The sequence below is a fragment of the Electrophorus electricus genome, chromosome 18 (assembly GCF_013358815.1).
Source record: "Electrophorus electricus isolate fEleEle1 chromosome 18, fEleEle1.pri, whole genome shotgun sequence".
NCBI lineage: Eukaryota > Metazoa > Chordata > Actinopteri > Gymnotiformes > Gymnotidae > Electrophorus > Electrophorus electricus.
The window spans coordinates 9,349,236-9,365,693 of record NC_049552.1 but is presented as its reverse complement, the minus strand read 5'-3'; the positions used below and the strand labels follow the sequence as shown (position 1 = coordinate 9,365,693).

At 35.8% G+C, this 16,458-nt stretch overlaps 2 protein-coding genes across 3 annotated transcripts in view; both read right to left on the bottom strand.

The window, feature by feature from the left end:
* Positions 1–2,194, bottom strand: part of snrnp200 (small nuclear ribonucleoprotein 200 (U5)) — a 32,081-nt gene extending 29,887 nt beyond the window's left edge. The window contains exons 1-5 of the mRNA XM_035536329.1: positions 1,816–2,194; positions 1,349–1,512; positions 1,061–1,232; positions 696–888; positions 415–470 (exon numbers count right to left, since the gene is read on the bottom strand). Coding sequence (XP_035392222.1) covers positions 415–470; positions 696–888; positions 1,061–1,232; positions 1,349–1,512; positions 1,816–1,860 — 630 coding nt within the window. The 5' untranslated portion in view covers positions 1,861–2,194. The remainder of the gene's footprint in view (positions 1–414; positions 471–695; positions 889–1,060; positions 1,233–1,348; positions 1,513–1,815) is intronic.
* An 824-nt stretch (positions 2,195–3,018) lies between these two features.
* On the bottom strand, positions 3,019–11,764 carry slc20a1a (solute carrier family 20 member 1a). 2 transcript variants are annotated; one of them, XM_027030473.2, is made up of 12 exons: positions 11,734–11,764; positions 11,533–11,604; positions 9,853–10,607; positions 9,327–9,467; positions 8,851–8,936; positions 8,660–8,756; positions 6,718–6,837; positions 5,914–6,126; positions 5,228–5,684; positions 4,657–4,842; positions 3,797–3,881; positions 3,019–3,598 (listed from the first exon to the last, which is right to left on the bottom strand). In XM_027030473.2, exons 3-12 carry the CDS (start codon positions 10,199–10,201, stop codon positions 3,434–3,436), a joined length of 1,899 nt encoding a protein of 632 aa, XP_026886274.2. In that variant the 5' UTR covers positions 10,202–10,607; positions 11,533–11,604; positions 11,734–11,764; the 3' UTR covers positions 3,019–3,433. The 2 variants fall into 2 exon arrangements, with proteins under 2 accessions (XP_026886274.2, XP_026886273.2); XM_027030472.2 differs by having other exon boundaries at positions 11,533–11,626; positions 11,734–11,744.
* Positions 11,765–16,458: the final 4,694 nt, after the last annotated feature.

Sequence of the window (16,458 nt, the reverse complement as noted above, 5' to 3'; positions counted from 1 at the left end):
ATCCGGCAACCTTCCGATAAGTCAAGTAGTGAAAGTTAACCTGTCCTTTAACTCTTAATGGAAAACATCCATGACACATCTCATGTTGTTGATTTCCAAAAGAGCCAACTAGCAACAGAAAACATCACCCGGTAATACAATTTACGTTTTTATGATAATCAAGAACTAGAGGAGTTTGTCAACAAAATTGTGTCAAAGAGCATTTGATTATAAATTAGTCTTTGGTGGTGGGGAAAAAAACCCCCTCAAAACTACAAACTGACGAATTGTTTAACATTCAGAAAACATTCAAGGCAGATCTAACAGGCATCCGATGCAATTTTGGGTGAACGTCCATTGTAATAAAATGATATAGCACAATGTATTCCATACATAATGTGTAATAAAAGTCCCACACAGTGCCCCCCCACTCACCTCCTCATCTGATTCAAACTGCACATTTACTCCATATGTTTCATCTATATTATCATCTGTTGTGGGGGGAAAAAAAATCACCACTGTAACGATTGCATCAGTCTTGATACAATATAAATAGCCTCACCACAAAGTAAGCATAATTAAAAACAAAACATTAGACCAATATTAATATATGGACAAAGTTATGAACGTACATTTCAAATCATTCAGAAAGCTTAGTGGTGCAACAGTTACGAGCTTCATTTTACACATGGCAGTAACAAGGTTCATAGTTTTACCCATATTTTGGAGCTCCTTATCTCCTCCATAATCTGTAATCTTCTTGCCCAGGTTGACCAAGACATGGTAACGCGTATCATCTGTAGAGCCAAGCAGCTGTTCGACTTCTCTTCTCCTTTCCTTATCTCTCATTTTGTCATTCTTTAGGACAGCTAATACCTCATCAGCAGCACCACACAGGATGTCTCTTGGCTAAGACAGACACAAATGCTTCATTTTTAAACTCTTCTACTACTAAACACAAGCCGCATAATTTCTGAAAATTTTCTGAATATTTCTGCCAACATCTATTACTATTTATCTAGCAGCATTGAGGAGCAAGCTGTTTAGACAAAGTGCATGTCACTGTCAATATTGGAAATACCTGGTCTCCGAGAGCAGCCTGAATGAAGCTGAGGAGGATTTCATATGTCTCTCTGGTCTCTTTGGTCTTGGGTTTGTATACAATGCCCACCATCTCATCAATACCCTCAGACAGCAGTGTGAAGCCTTTCATTTTATTAATATCATGTCTGTCCTCATCCCTTTTTCTTCTCCTACATCACACAGGCATAAGTTAAGCACTACAAGAAAAACTTGTGCAAAAACCTTCATTTTGTTAACATTTAGAAGTTAAAAGTCATTTATACCTCTACTAACAAAATATACTTACTTTGCCCTCTTCTCTTCCAACATTTGAGGCTTTGTTCTTTGACTCTTGTCTCCCATTTTGGTTCCCTCCAGCTTTCCAACCAGTGACAAAACCTCGCCCGTGGGCTCATCTCGCCGAGTGCGGTCGATGAGAGAGCGGTCGGCTTGCAAGACCAAGTTTGAGTTCTACGGTGCAAAGACAATAATACAACACTCAACGACACACAAACTCCCACGAACGTACGCAGTTTCTTGCATTTATTTCTAACAAGTACAACAATTAGACCAAACTGTTAGAGTGCTTATTAGTTCTTTGACGAAATCCAGCAAAAGAGCTGCAAGTTAGCCAGCCAGCAATTTTACATTTTCGTTTAGCCCAGTAGCAAGTTCAAAGGCTCTAGCAAAACGTGCGCCAAAACACAGCAAAAAGACTTAGCATGATGAGCTAGCCTAGGTAGATACTGACAAGTCGTTACTTGTAATACTTACCGCTTTATATTCATACTGCAAGCTACGCGCTGTAACATCTGCCATACTTCTATTCTAAAAAAATATAAAAAACTGAAATCCTAAACCCAGATACAACTCAAACACTTTAATTTAGCTAGCTAGCTGACTAGCCAGCTAGCTAGCTAGCAAATAACTTGGCTACAATGTTAGCTGTATTCGGACACGTTCAGCTAAGCAACTTTATTTTGCACAAACCAAATCGTTGTACAAAACACGTAGATCGCACCGACAGTCGAGGTGGTAGACTGGGATCTATAATAGAGCACTCAAAATAGATATGCAATATAACAAATTCCGTTGATTTTAGCCAGCTAGCTTTGCATGAAACTAATCAGTTCCAAGCGTGCAAAACGCTGCTACAACGACAGGCATATGATGATAATTTCCGGCTCCAGGCATTTCCGGCTGTAGGGGGAAATTATCGACGCCATGTGGCGTGGCTGTCTCTCAACAAGAGACTTTTTAGAGTTAAAACAAATCCACACGTCGTGCACGTGAGTGAAACACCTCAAGACGAGATTCACACCGCAGTGGTAGTTAACATAGAACATAATATACAAGAAATATACAAACATGTGACACTATATATATATATATATATATATATATATATATATATATATATATATATATATATATATATATATATATATATATATATATATATATATATATCACGTTTGTATCACACTGCGGAGCAAGCAGATTTAGCGGCAATACCAACAGTTAAACTGATATTCATTAGCAGTATGCCATTTTTCATAATAGACTTCTGTACAATTGAACTCCATCCACTCGATATCCATTTATGCTTGGGTGAAAAAAACAATCTAAGCTTAGTAAGCTTGGTAAGATTGGTGTCATGTCAGACAGATCCAGGATGAGGGGAACATGACATCTCAAGTGGGACCAGGAGCAGTCTCTGGTTCAAAAAGGGCTGCAGGAATGAAAACCTGTAGCCATACCAGCTCTTTGTGGGTAGGACTGACTGTGTCAATGTCAACTGGCTCATTCTGTATTTATATACATGAATGAGAGAGATTCAAAATTGATTTTGATGAAGGACTTCACTACAGTTTTGAATCTCTCTCTCTCTCACTCTGTGTGTGTGTGTGTGTGTCTCTCTCTCACACATACACACACACACACACACACATACATCAAAATATAGAATAAAACAACTTTTCAAACATTAGTTTTTATTGTCATGCAAGCGTAGATTCATAAATAAAGCACTGCCTTATGATGGCCTAAATCACTTGTTTGTGGATACATTTTTATGTGTGGAACTCCTAAGTGCACTTAATGTATAAGAATATATACACATTCTCAAACGTCAGGAATCATATAGCTATAATGAAAATTAGATATACATTGTCATGGAGATAGTTCTACTAGAAAACCCTATTCAAATATAATGATGCACATAAAATAAATATCTAAATCACAGATCAAATATGTCTACCTAATCACATATTGCACATCAAACAAATTTTATAGTCATAATGAAAACCAGAGTTTTCTGGAAAAAAGGCCCTCTTTTGCACATACAGTATTTCTTAAAAGCATTTAAATGAAAACAGCTCTAGGGAACCTTTTAGTTTACTGGTAGAAATGCATAATAGAATAGTGCCATAATGGCAGCACTAATAAGACCAGAAATTGGCACAGTCACAAACCAGGCAATAAAAATATTCCGAAACAAATGCCAGTCAACAGACTTCCTGGAGCGAAGCCAGCCCACAGCCACTACAGATCCAACCTGTTAATTTAAAAGCACAAAGTGGCAGAGACAAATACTATGTAGCTGAAAGCAACATACACAATTTAACCCTTAACTACTCAAATTTACCAATGGCAGATTGCTATCAATTAAGTAATTGATATTCCATGTTTCTGAAAACTAGTGCTCTAGTGAAAACTAGCCACTGCATATTTCTGTCTGAATATGACAATTCACCTTGCAATGAGTGGTGCTGACTGGAAGACCAATGTTGGAAGCAATCACTACTGTCACAGCAGAGGCCAGTTCAATGCTGAATCCACTATAAAGAAATGATTACAATATCAGTCATTTTGTGTTTTACACAAAGGTCCATGAGAATTATATTAATATTGACAAACAAAACAAAAGACAAAAACCCAAATATGACACACAGTGGAGCCCTCAAATGGTTCCCATGGTAATTGGAGCACTAAGGGATGTGACCGCTAGACTGGGAGAGTGGCTCCAACAGATCCCAGGAACAACATCTGAGATCTCAGTCCAGAAGAGTGCAGTCCTGGGAACGGTTAAAACTCCATGCAGGACCATAGAGCTCCCAGGCCTCTGGTACAGTGGTACAGTACCTGAGCTTATAGGAAAAAGAGACTACCCAGAAGAGGGAAAGTGGGGAATTTTATATTTTTGATTCCAGGTGAGTAACTACAGTGTACTTTAGTAAAAGATGCAGAGATGGTCAAGATTGCAGTGAAGTACGGAAGTACACAAGGTTTCCAGGAAACAGGATGTTTTGGACCTTCCTCAGCTGTGCAAGAAAAATGCTTCTGAGGACGTAATAAATGCTTATTACATTATTTGACACTCAGTAAGATTTCAATTAAGAGATTAATTTTGTGGTTAATTATTCAGTAACATTTTATAATTTTAGGGTTAAGATTTTTCCTATTTCTTAAAATTGCATGTATTGAAGTGCAATCTAATGTCAGCAATATAATGGTTAACAGCCACCCTGCTATCTAAAAATCAGTATTGGCATCAGCACTGGCAAAACCTATATTCGCCAACCACTATTCGAGTGTAATTGTGTTACCTCTTACCTAGAAGGGGTAATGGGGGTCAGATCTTTGCCCATAGTTTGTATAACTCTCCGGCCCCAAACCCACAGCCCAGTGCAAATACCCACTCCCCCATAAAGGAGTAGCCAGAGGGGTGTTGGGGCTTTAGAAGCTACAGAGGCACTTTCATACACCAGCCAGAGAGCTACTAAGGGTCCTATTGCATTGCTGGAAAGGGAAGAGGGAAACAAGGGAATTTAATAATTATAATGTATTTATGGTTTTGTATGCTCATAAATGTATATAAGGTGCAATTTAGTAATGCCAGTACCAGTGACTAGGAAAATAAATCCTTGTTTAACTTTATATGGTTAACTGCCATATTTACCTTATATGTCTTAAACAGAACAGAATTTCTAAACAGAATAATTTAGGCAGTGGCCTAGGTTTCATTTCAACAACACCACTCACATCACCCAACCTAACATATTATTTGAGTAGTGTGAGCAGGAATTACTGGGAGGGACACGTCTCACCACCCCCTTCAGAACTATGTCTATGCATTTAGGATTCCTATTGCTAAGTGAAAAGCTTACCAACCAGAATTACATACCTGACATCATTCCCCCCATGAGCAAAAGATCCAAAGCATGCAGTGAGAATTTGCAGAAACTGGAAGAGCATTGACACCTCTGGTTTATCAATCTCTAGCTCATCCACATCCTCTTCCTCTAGAGGGTCCTCTCCACTCTCTCCATCACCCAAATCTACAGCTAGAGCATCAACACCAGCAGCATCTAACACTGCTGTACAGTAGCTGTTGTAACTATCCATGCGTGAACGCCGTTTCTCTCCAGTCTCTCTAAATCCGTGGATACCATAGATTGCCATGGTGTAGGATGTGTAGCTGTTGTTGCGGCGGATGGGTTTATCGTCACTCTCACCCATGCATTCACCCATCTTAGTGAGATGCAACTTGAGCAACAAATCTTTGTAGATGCCAGAGTCTTTGTGCACTGTATGGAACTGACTCCCATGCAGCTCTGCAATTACTATTCCTTCATTTAGCACTGTAGTTGGCATACAAGTTAAGATACATTAAAGAATATCATCTTGCACAAATGAGCAATAAAATATTACACTTTTTTGGCCATTACATTACATTATTTTTTTTAGCAAATTCGGCAATTTTACCTTAATTAAATTTTGATTTAATATTTGAAATAAGCAAGATATTTGCAAAAGAGCTAATTTAAAGTTTTAAAAGAATCTCATTTTCAGTTACTCGAGGAAACTGACCATTGCTGCACTCCAGGCCTTTACTGTCAAAGACCTTAGTATCAAGGTCACCTTCTTCTGAGCCCCCAATGTCAAAGGCCACATTCCTATCAGCAGGAGGTGTGCAGGGAAGAGGTAAGTAGGACTGAGGTGTTATATGATGTTCCACTGGTTCATCTGTGGGGGTACTCTTCTCAACCAGTGATGTATCACCATGATTATGTGTAATTACACCTAATGATAAGAAATACAAAATTGATTCCATTTTGCAAACTGAACGATTATGTGATATTGAGCAATAAGAGGTGCAAATGTTGAGAAGAGTGAGGTTTGTTAAGGGCAAATCCATAATCAGTCATTGGGACGGTCAATGATAGAAAAGCCAGAGTAATCAGTCATAGAAACAAAACTGGAATACATAGCTAACAACCAAACAGAACACAAAAAATAAAACATGACAAAGAGAAAGCAGGAATTAAGCACACAAACATAGAACCACACTGGTATGGAGAACACTGGGACATGGCACATAGTACTTCCAACAAAGTCCTTCACTATACAATGATCAGTAACAAGACTGGGAAAGCGTTTAAATACAGTGTTTAAATACACAGACTAATGAGGTCTAATGTGACACAGATGAGAACAATAAGGGGTGAAGACCAGAAACAGAACCAAAACAAAGGAACACATGGCAAGTTGCTAAGGGAACCACACCACCAGATGAAGGGAACCTATTTATAAAAATTCTATAAAACAGAAGATTAAATAAGTTTAAAGAAGACAACAGAGGTTAAATGAGAAACAGATGATGCTGAAACATACTTTTCATCTTCTTCTTTAAGCGAGGACACACGACAAACCATACCACCAGAGCAGTCAGGAGAGAACAACCCAGTGAAATGAAGAGAGTGCCCCACCACGGTATTCTGTTGAAGCCCAGCACTGTTCAAAAACAAGAGGGAAAGATGTTTGAAATCCTGGCAAGTCTAGGCTTTCTGTGCTCTGCAGCTATACAGGGGCGGAGCTTGCATTTTCAGTATATGGCTTCAGCTAAAAAAGCCTAGATACAAACTACAAAAATTGTATAAAGCCTATATGAACATAAATGTACATATTTTCAGCAAATATCTGTGCAATCATGCAGTAAAAATTGATGCTATTTTATAAAAATAGATAACAGTGTGGTTATATGGACATTAATGTGTTTATCTTATTTTGTTGTTCAACCAAAAATGTTTTTAATGCGACACCAAGCAGTACTTGGACGTGATTTATGCATCAGGCATATTCTAATCGACTCCTGAAAATGTGCGGCATGGTTCCATGGAAACAGCCCATTTAGCCTAAGCAGCATGTTTGCAGGTGTTTGTACTTTAATGAGTGAAAGTAGAAATGAAAATGATCAGAAACTCATGCTTCATGCAGAAATTCATGCTTTCAAACACTGCACAAATACAAAAATAGACATGATGATTAGATAATGATTAGATAAACGACGCTATTAAAAATCCAAACCTATCAGCACTTTTATCCAGTGGCAGTGCTGGCACAATATTAGACCTGCAAGACCTTTATCCAATATTAGACCGACAAAACCTTTATACAAATGTCTTGAACCATAATGCACTTACTTGCCTAAAAGGTATGTTTCAAATTAGAACTTAACTGTCATCAGTCTGCATTAACCTCCATACTTGAAGTCAATTTACACCTCAAGAAGTTTATTGTCTGTTAGAAATAATTAAACAAAACTCCCCTAAAGGGTGCAAAGAAAAATATTCAGTATATAAACTGCTGAATCTATTTTTACCAATGTACAACCATTTTTCAAAGTTGTGAGTCATATTTAGTGAGGATGAATAGGAGTGAATTTCTGGTGAAACCAAGTTTCAACAAATTTTTTTAATTTCCTTGAAGCAGGACAGTCCATTCTAGAGACAGTATCAGGCATGTTCATGTGCATGGTACAGCAGATAATGAGAGAAAGTAATTCTCTGCTGTTTAATGATTAGAAAATGAAGTCATTAACTGTGAGTTAGCATGTTTTTACTTAAGCCTATCTCTCTGTGTTTTGAGAATGTGAACATAATATATTAAGTTAGATGTTATATTGCTAATCTTACAACAATTTTACAAACCAAAAAACAGATGGAAACTATTGGACAGATTTGGTTGGAAATCAATATTATTTTTTGCTGATTATGATAGTCAAACTTTGCTCTGATAAATATCACCTATGGCAAATATTAGCAAGCACCTAATTTGTCTGCTCATGGCTTATGATCTTGGTAACATCTTTTTAAAAATGTGTCCATTATGTGTGTGCAACTGTGTGTCTGTGCACATGCAAGCTAAAGAAGAAAATATGTGAATGCAGTAGGGGGAAATACTGAAAGCTATATTGATGTCTGTGTGATACTTTTTGTATTTTGTGGTTAATAATTGCTGACAAACAACAGCCCTCTCAATTAGGTCAAACTTGCAAAGTGAGAAGGTCAAAATGACCTGCTTAATAAACATCTCTCAACCAAACTAAAGTCAAGACAAACAAGCTGAAAACATGGCAGAAGATTAGGAGTGGGAAATACCTGCTGAATTACCAAGAGTCAAAAGAATATGAAATGACAAAGACATTCACCATTGTCAGACACAAAAACATACTATTCAAACTGGGTTTAAAATATTCAAATAACTTACAAAGGTATGTCTAATGTGAGCATGGTTATGTGTGCATGCATGTGCATATGTGCAGGACTGTACTTACTTGGTGCTCCAGTGAACATAATGGAGAACAGATTCATTCCCATGGTAACAGCATAGAATACAGGAAGGGCTTTTAGACCATTGGGCAATGGGTCATCCTTGAATGCATAAAATAGTCAATGTAAATCACAACCAATATTTAATAAAACTCCATATTTGCACATAAAAATTAGCAGTAGGTTTTTATTTTACCTTATTTAGGATAAACTTTCGGACAAAGTAAAAAAGAATGGCAGACATGATGCCTGACAGAAGAGGGGAGAGGAACCAGGAAGAAACTGGAGAAACATAAACAAATAAACCCAAAACAAACTATTAAAAACTCTAAGTTTTATTGTGTTATATTTATTAAAATAATTTGAAAATGGGATGTTCTGGGTATATTTCTATATAGAGATCATGTTATTAGATGATCTCAAGTTTATTAAAACTCAAAGCTGTGTGTCCATAAACTGCCTAAATCACCTGATAAATTTAATGCATGTAAACACTTTTCATATATTTACATTTCTATCTGCAGTCAAACTGTATTGTTCCTTAAATAAAGATATAAGTAACAAACAAGATATCTTCAAATTAAAGAATTAAGCCTTGATTTGATCTAAAAGTTTATTGCCATGATATATTTTTAAAGTAGGTTAGATAAAGGCATATTAAAAATGTCTTACCAATATGGAGAAGTTCCAGCCATTTTACCCCTTGATAACCCCTAGCAACTATGGAAAAACCAATAGTGGCCCCAACAATACAATGTGTTCCAGAGATAGGGAGCTTCAAAAATGAAGCCACCAACTGCCAAACAGCTGACCCTGCAGTATAAATACATGTTTTTGATATATCAGTTTGATATAAGGCACATTTGACAGGATAAACTTCCAGAAAAAGTAAAAGAGAATAGCAGATATGATGCCTTAGAGCACAGGGGAGATGAACCAAGAAGACACTGAAGCAAATATAAATGAATTAACCCAGAAAAACAAGATATTAAAAAGCGAGATGAACTGTTCTATGATGTTGAATGGTAGCAATTAAACAAATATATGAGGAAAAAGTAAATATACAAACATATGTCTATAAACATATGAAGTTGGTAGCTATTGTGCAATAGGGAAAACCTAATTAACTTTGGGTCAAAAATTTAAAAATAAAACAAAAGTAAATAAATGCAATTTAAAATTATAAACACTTTCTTACCAAACATGGCACTGATGGAGCCAGCCATTAGCAGTGGCTCAGAGCCATTGTACATGTGAATGTCAATGATGCCAGATCGAATGGTCTCACTGACTTTTGCCCCCAGAAGGATAGCACCCAATGTTTCAAATATGGTAGCAAGGATGCAAGCTTGACGCAGTGTGACTACTTCAGAGCCCACTGCTGTGCCAAAAGAGTTAGCCACATCATTGGCTCCCACAGAAAATGCCAAGATAAAAGCAATGATGAAGCCCAAAACCAAGAGCCATAGAAAGGGAGACATATCGGCTTTGGTGACTAAGGTTGCTGTGGTAACAGCTACTAGTGATGCTACTGTGGTGGACTCCATTGCAGTTATTTGAATGTACCTTTCATCAAACTGCTATGATCTAACTTTTAGTTATTAAGATATAAATATATATGAATGCATTACAGAATTTATGCAACATATGGGCAAAATAAGATATTGTTTAAAAAAAGGTTAATATATAGTCAAAATACAGATAACAAGGTTGGTGATTTACAAAAAAGTAGTTTATATGAGGGAACTTTAAAAATGTAATATCATTGTCAAACTAAAGAAAATCAGCAATGCCCTTTTCCTTTCATCTCTCTGTCTGGGAAATGAATGGAAGTGGCAAAAAGCACATGCTAGCTGCATATACTAAGCTTAGCTTTTGCTTTGTTTTGGCCACATACAGCTACACACACAGAAAATGCCATTGCAGAGGACATCTTATGGTGAACAGCAAATTCTGAAAAAGAAAGAATTGAGCAGAAATGTGGCATTTTAAGTAGGCCACAACATTATAAAACAGAAAACACCAAACACACAAATTTGCTTTTTATATTCTAAGGTTATTTCAAAGTAATTCCAAAATAATTTCTTCCTTGGCAGAATATTGCAGTTAACCATTCAGAAGGCAATATATTAAACATTACATATCAAACATATATGCAGTTGTAAAATGAAAATGGTTCATCAAATATGCTGAAGGCCCTCTGAATGAAACATTCTCTTTCTTTGAAAACCTTCTGTACTTCACTGACATTTTGGTATAATAATAAGGAAATTTGGTATACTACTACTACTACTACTACTACTACTACTACTACTACTACTACTAATAATAATAATAATAATAATAATGAAAATAAGGCATTTTCTTAAACAAAGAGTGGTTTTCATTACCAGCAAAACAATTTTAAGTTTTTGCCATTTGATTCAAATATGAAAATATGAATCTTGCTATTATTAATCTTACTATTATTCACGTAGGTAAGTAGCTGTAAAATAAACAGTGGGCCGATGCCAGGATATAATTTGTTGAGGGGAACACTTTTTCACTAACAGTTTTTTTTTTTTTGAAGGTGTGAAGTACAGCGTTGGCGGATTAGATAATTGTCACGAGACATAAAATTGGTACTTAATTTGAAAATGACAAGAGTACTGAAGTAAAAGTGTATACGTATCTTACTAATAACAATATTTTAACAATTTTGCATAGACACTGTAACAGAATACTGGCCTACTGAAATAGGTATGTTCTTTTGAGTTGTAGTGACTTTCAAGTCCCGTTTGCGCACCCTCTTTTTGCAAAGAAGGTGTTAAAGCACTAGAAGAAGCTCCGATAGGTCAAAGCACAATAATGTATTAATTATAGCAAGTAGGCTACTCACCAAGGGCGTTATCGGTGTAAAAGGTACATCGAAATGTTCATCAATCACAGAGTGGCGCCAATATTTGAAACGCTAATTTAAACAGAAATACAGCCTATAAATAAACAAAACACAGCTATTGCAAAAGAAACTATTTTAATTAGTGTAATTGCCAAACATTCACTCAAAAATCTACTCGGATATATTTTCATGTGATCTTACTTGGCTCCCTCATTAGCTCTGAGGCTCTGTAAATATCCAAGGCTGATTTTATATGTGTGTGTGTGTGTGTGTGTGTGTGTGTGTGTGTGTGTTTTGTTTTGTTTTTTTGCTTCAGAGGAGGCGGTCAAACGGCTGATTAGGACACACCTCCGTAGCAATGTGGGTTGTTTGAATCACAGGAAACAGCTTTTAATATTTAGCTACTGGTGAACTATTTTTAATGTGCTTTTTCGTAGTAGCTATATTTATATGTTTTCAATGTTCTGTACGGTGAAATTGTTGTAAGGTGCGCCTATGTATTGAACTGAATGATTTTAAAACAAAACATTTTCTTAACATTTGCCTATTTTTTAAATAAAACATTATAGCTATATTTCACATAAATGTTAAACCTCTGCTTACAATTAGCAGTTTCCTTAAAATAGTTTTAAGAAATCTTCATCAGTTTTCCAGTGAATGTCCATGGCCACAATAAGAGAATATTATTATGTCTTGAAGTGAGAGAGATTTAAAATCTAACATAAATTAAAAACAAGCAAAAATATAATATAATATAATATAATATAATATAATATAATATAATATAATATAATTATTTTGTGATGGAAAGTTATTCTTGCAAAACACTGCATAAGTACCAACTTCACAAACACAATATTTTTAAAATATAAAATAAAAAAGCTGATCCCTCAACATCATCAACTTTACGCACAAAGAGGAGATGCTACAATGCACACAAAATTGCTGACAGCCTTACACTGTGTAATTATTATTTACAAGTTACCTTGTCTTGAGGATGGAAAAGGTTTGTTCAGCATAAAGTTACCGGATTCAATTTCTGGAGAACTTTTTGTACTCCCCATTTGAAGGGAATAAAGAAGAACACCAGGGAACATATTGTTTTAAAGTTTAAAATGTTATGAAATTTGTTATCAATCCACAATCCTCAGATAATGCTCGGAAAGAAACCCACTTTTTGTATGTCAGTGGATTTGTTGTGTTGCTTTAAAAAACTGATCACTGGAAATTATTTTAAGATCTCTTGAAGTTCATATTTAACTCTGAGGTAGCTGTCTTTTGGATAAAGAGATTACACATTTGTTTTCAATGACACCTCTTACAAGAGAGTAATAGTTAAAGAAATAATGAAATGATTACATGATTACATGATTAAATGATTAATGATTACACAGTAGAAGACAAATAACTCCAGTGCTAAATCCAGGACATTTGCATGTGGACTTAAAGCTATGGAAACTGGCAAGTTGGCTAAATTAGCTTGATGTTATGTTTTTGTGCTATTAAAATTCATTCTGAAATATTGAATTATATTAGAGCATAATTTACCAAATATTACACTACTATAATATTATACTACTGAATCTCATACCTCAATAAAGCTCAAAATTTTGAACTATTGCATTATCCAGCTATTAAATTGAGTTCCAGTGAAATCAAATGTATGTGGCTTGAAGAACTGTTAATGTTTAGTACTCATTTTCTCCTTTGTTTCCTTTAAGAACTTTTAGGAATGCCAAAAATAATTTCCCTGCCCATAAGCATACAGTGGTGGCATTGCTTGCTTGTGGCCACATCTCTAACCCCATATTTAAGGGTCACATCAAAACAGGAAAAGAGCTTTCAGACTAAACTGTTTTGTTTTGTTTTGTCTCACTCACCTGAGTTTACCTCTGTTAAAGCCTTGCCAGTGAGATGCAGAATGACAAGACACTAAAAAAATGTTTTCTTTCAGTTTGTCTAAGGCAAACATATTTCTGAAATGAGGTCTGTGCAGCATAGCAAATAAATATGGCATAGGGATTGGTGCTATGCTGCACAGACCTCATTTCAGAAATATGTTTGCCTTAGAAAAACTGAAAGAAAACATATTTTTTTAGTGTCTTGTCATTCTGCATCTCACTGGCAAGGCTTTAACAGAAGTGTAGATTTTATTGCCTGTTTTCACTCTCAAATAACCTCACATGATAATTAAACAATTTTGCCCTATTATATTTTTACTTGTGATTGTTGAAATAACATTTTTACATTACTTTAAAAAGTTCACTAAATAACTAGTTTGCACATCTGCATTTCCCCCACATTTCTACGTCCACATGTTTAAATCCTTAGTTTAAACCTGTTATCTACAAATATACTTAATTGCACAAGGTGCAAAGGAGCATTTAGCTTGTTTGTTTATCAAATGCAGTAGGCATTGTTAAACATAGCATTGTTGAGCAGTCTAAATACATCATTCCCTAGACTACCGTCTGTCCAATGCAGTTTCATAGAACCTTATATAATTATATAGACAATCCACACAGCAGCAAACTAGAAAGGACAACTTTACATATTAAGGAGAGGGTGATGTTAAAATTCTCCTCTACCCAAAACATCACTTACATAAAATAGTAGTGATAATGTGAGAATAATTGTAGGAGGGATTAGAACAGATAGTGATAAATGCATTGAGGAGACAAGTCAAAGAAGTGTTGTCCAAGTTTCGCTGAATTATATATACAATGCAATCTGCTGAGAAGAATAGCAATAGTGCATTGTAAATATATAATCAAAAAGCACAGAAAAAAAACATATGTACTGTGAATTTCTGTTTGGTCTCTTACATAATAACATCTTACATAATATTCTGTACATAAGACCACACACAGACTAAAAAAGCAAAAAGGAGAAATACACCTGCAGACTTCCCATAGAACACAACCTTAAGAAATGGCAAACATGCTCATGGAGGTAAGAAGACAAAACTCAGAAGCAAGCTTGAACTTGCTAAAGGCAGGGAGATCTCTGCCTTGGAGATATTTCCCATAGGCTACAACCTCTTGATCAGTGCCTCTTTTCAGACAAGACCCTTACACTGCATCCTAGAAATGTATTGTCCTTAAATAAAATCTATATACCCTTTCATTAAATTGAACTATAATGTTTTTAATAAATGACGGGTGTTTATAAAGTTTGCTAATCGTCTTAGTCCCATAGTTAGGTTTCACAGTAGGGGATTGATGTGTGCAATGTTATATGAGGAAGCTGAAGCCATGAAATAGATCCATATATTTTACTTTATTGCCTCCAAACTAAAGCAGACTATTGTAATGCCAAACATTTCCTGACTCCTGATAAAACTATTGCACAAATTGGAAGATACAATGAAAAGATGCAGAGCTCCCCTAAAACAGTAATATTGGACTGGAAAAAAAAGTAAATACAGATACATTTGAGATAAGAGAATTATTTACTTTAACTCTTTTAATGCTTGATATTGCATTCAGTAACTACATCAAGAAATTGCAGACACAGTTGCTATGATTGCTGTATCCAAATTCATTATTTTAATGCTTCACATTTTTATTAGCTTCTGAATTGCTTGTTTTTATATTATAGACAGTTCTTATGACACCATTACGGTTTATATATGATAAGCACCATAGGCAAAACCTTGGTTCTGTTAGTAGGTTACAGTTTACACTGTCTATATAACCTAGACTGTAATATTTAACTTAAATGATTTAAGGCTAATGGGCTAACTCATGGCTATTCAGTAACTGCTACCTTATCTTCACTTTTAGAAATTACTTCAAAAGATCACATGTGTGCGAGCAATAGCAGCACTGAGAGTAAATACAGATTTTTATTCTGTATACCTTAATACTGAAATACATTACATTTCATATAATGACCACTAGATGGCAATAACCTATCAGTCATTATAGTAAAAAAACATAAATTTCAGTTGCTGAACCTACATTTGAAATGTCATAGTAATTCACATTGATAAGGTGGTGGTCTATTTTCTATAGCTTTAATGCTTCTTCTGTGTAAAAGGATAAACATTTTATTGTACATAGTTACATATTTAAAGGGTGCCATCTTTATACAGAAAGAGAAGACAGTTGATTTAAATCTGTGTAAATATTCCCATACTTGATTTTCCAGATAGATAAAACAGCTTGCAAATCAAGAACTGCAAAGGCAGAATTCTAAGTGAACGCTTCTGTGCTGCCACAATTAGACAAGACACAACATGTAAATGAACCTGTGAAAAATGACTCCTTCATGAGAACAGGCTCTTCTTTGGTCCTCCCTTATTCCTGCTCTACTTATTTCTAACTCCAAGTAACCCTCCCTTATCCATACTTTCCTTAGCTCTGTTCTCTTGCCAAACAGGATCTGTAGGATCCTTCACAAGCATTTCTTAGGAGAGAGGAATGTCTGTGAGTGTATGTATGGGTGTGTGTGCATCCTGGAGAAATATGAGGTCTCTGTTTTTTATGGAAAAACAAAACTAGCAATACTTGTCTACAGTAAACACAAGTATTTATCTCTCGCTCTCTCTCTCTCTCTGTGCGTGTGTGTGCATGTGTATATGTGTGCAGTATGGATATGAGGTGCATGAACTTGCTGGGGCCTGCTTATGCTGTTTCACTTCTTCATTGCACCCCCATCCCCCACTGAACCTCATTACATCTCTCAGAGCAGGACTTGAAAACTATAACTCATGCGTCATGTCTTTTGTGTATTGATTTCTGTGCCAGTGGCCCCTGTCCATGTGAATCAATCCCACAGATGTTGCCTGGTCTCCTAGATAATGTGGCCTTCAGGTTGGGAGAAGAGCTGCCAACAAACAGTGTGTCATCACATTAGTTTGTCTAGTGCTCTGACATACATGTCTGCAGATACTCTGAAGGTGGGAATTTTAAGGTTTGGTTG

What these genes read in the sequence shown, in the direction of transcription:
- slc20a1a (XM_027030473.2), bottom strand. Translation starts at nt 10,201, where the DNA reads ATGGAGTCCACCACAGTAGCATCACTAGTAGCTGTTACCACAGCAACC. An exon ending in CTCCATCAGTGCCATGTTTG is followed by an intron (nt 9,468 to 9,852) that starts GTAAGAAAGTGT and finishes TTTATACTGCAG; the next exon opens with GGTCAGCTGTTTGGCAGTTG. An exon ending in CTTAAAGAAGAAGATGAAAA is followed by an intron (nt 6,127 to 6,717) that starts GTATGTTTCAGC and finishes TCTTATCATTAG; the next exon opens with GTGTAATTACACATAATCAT.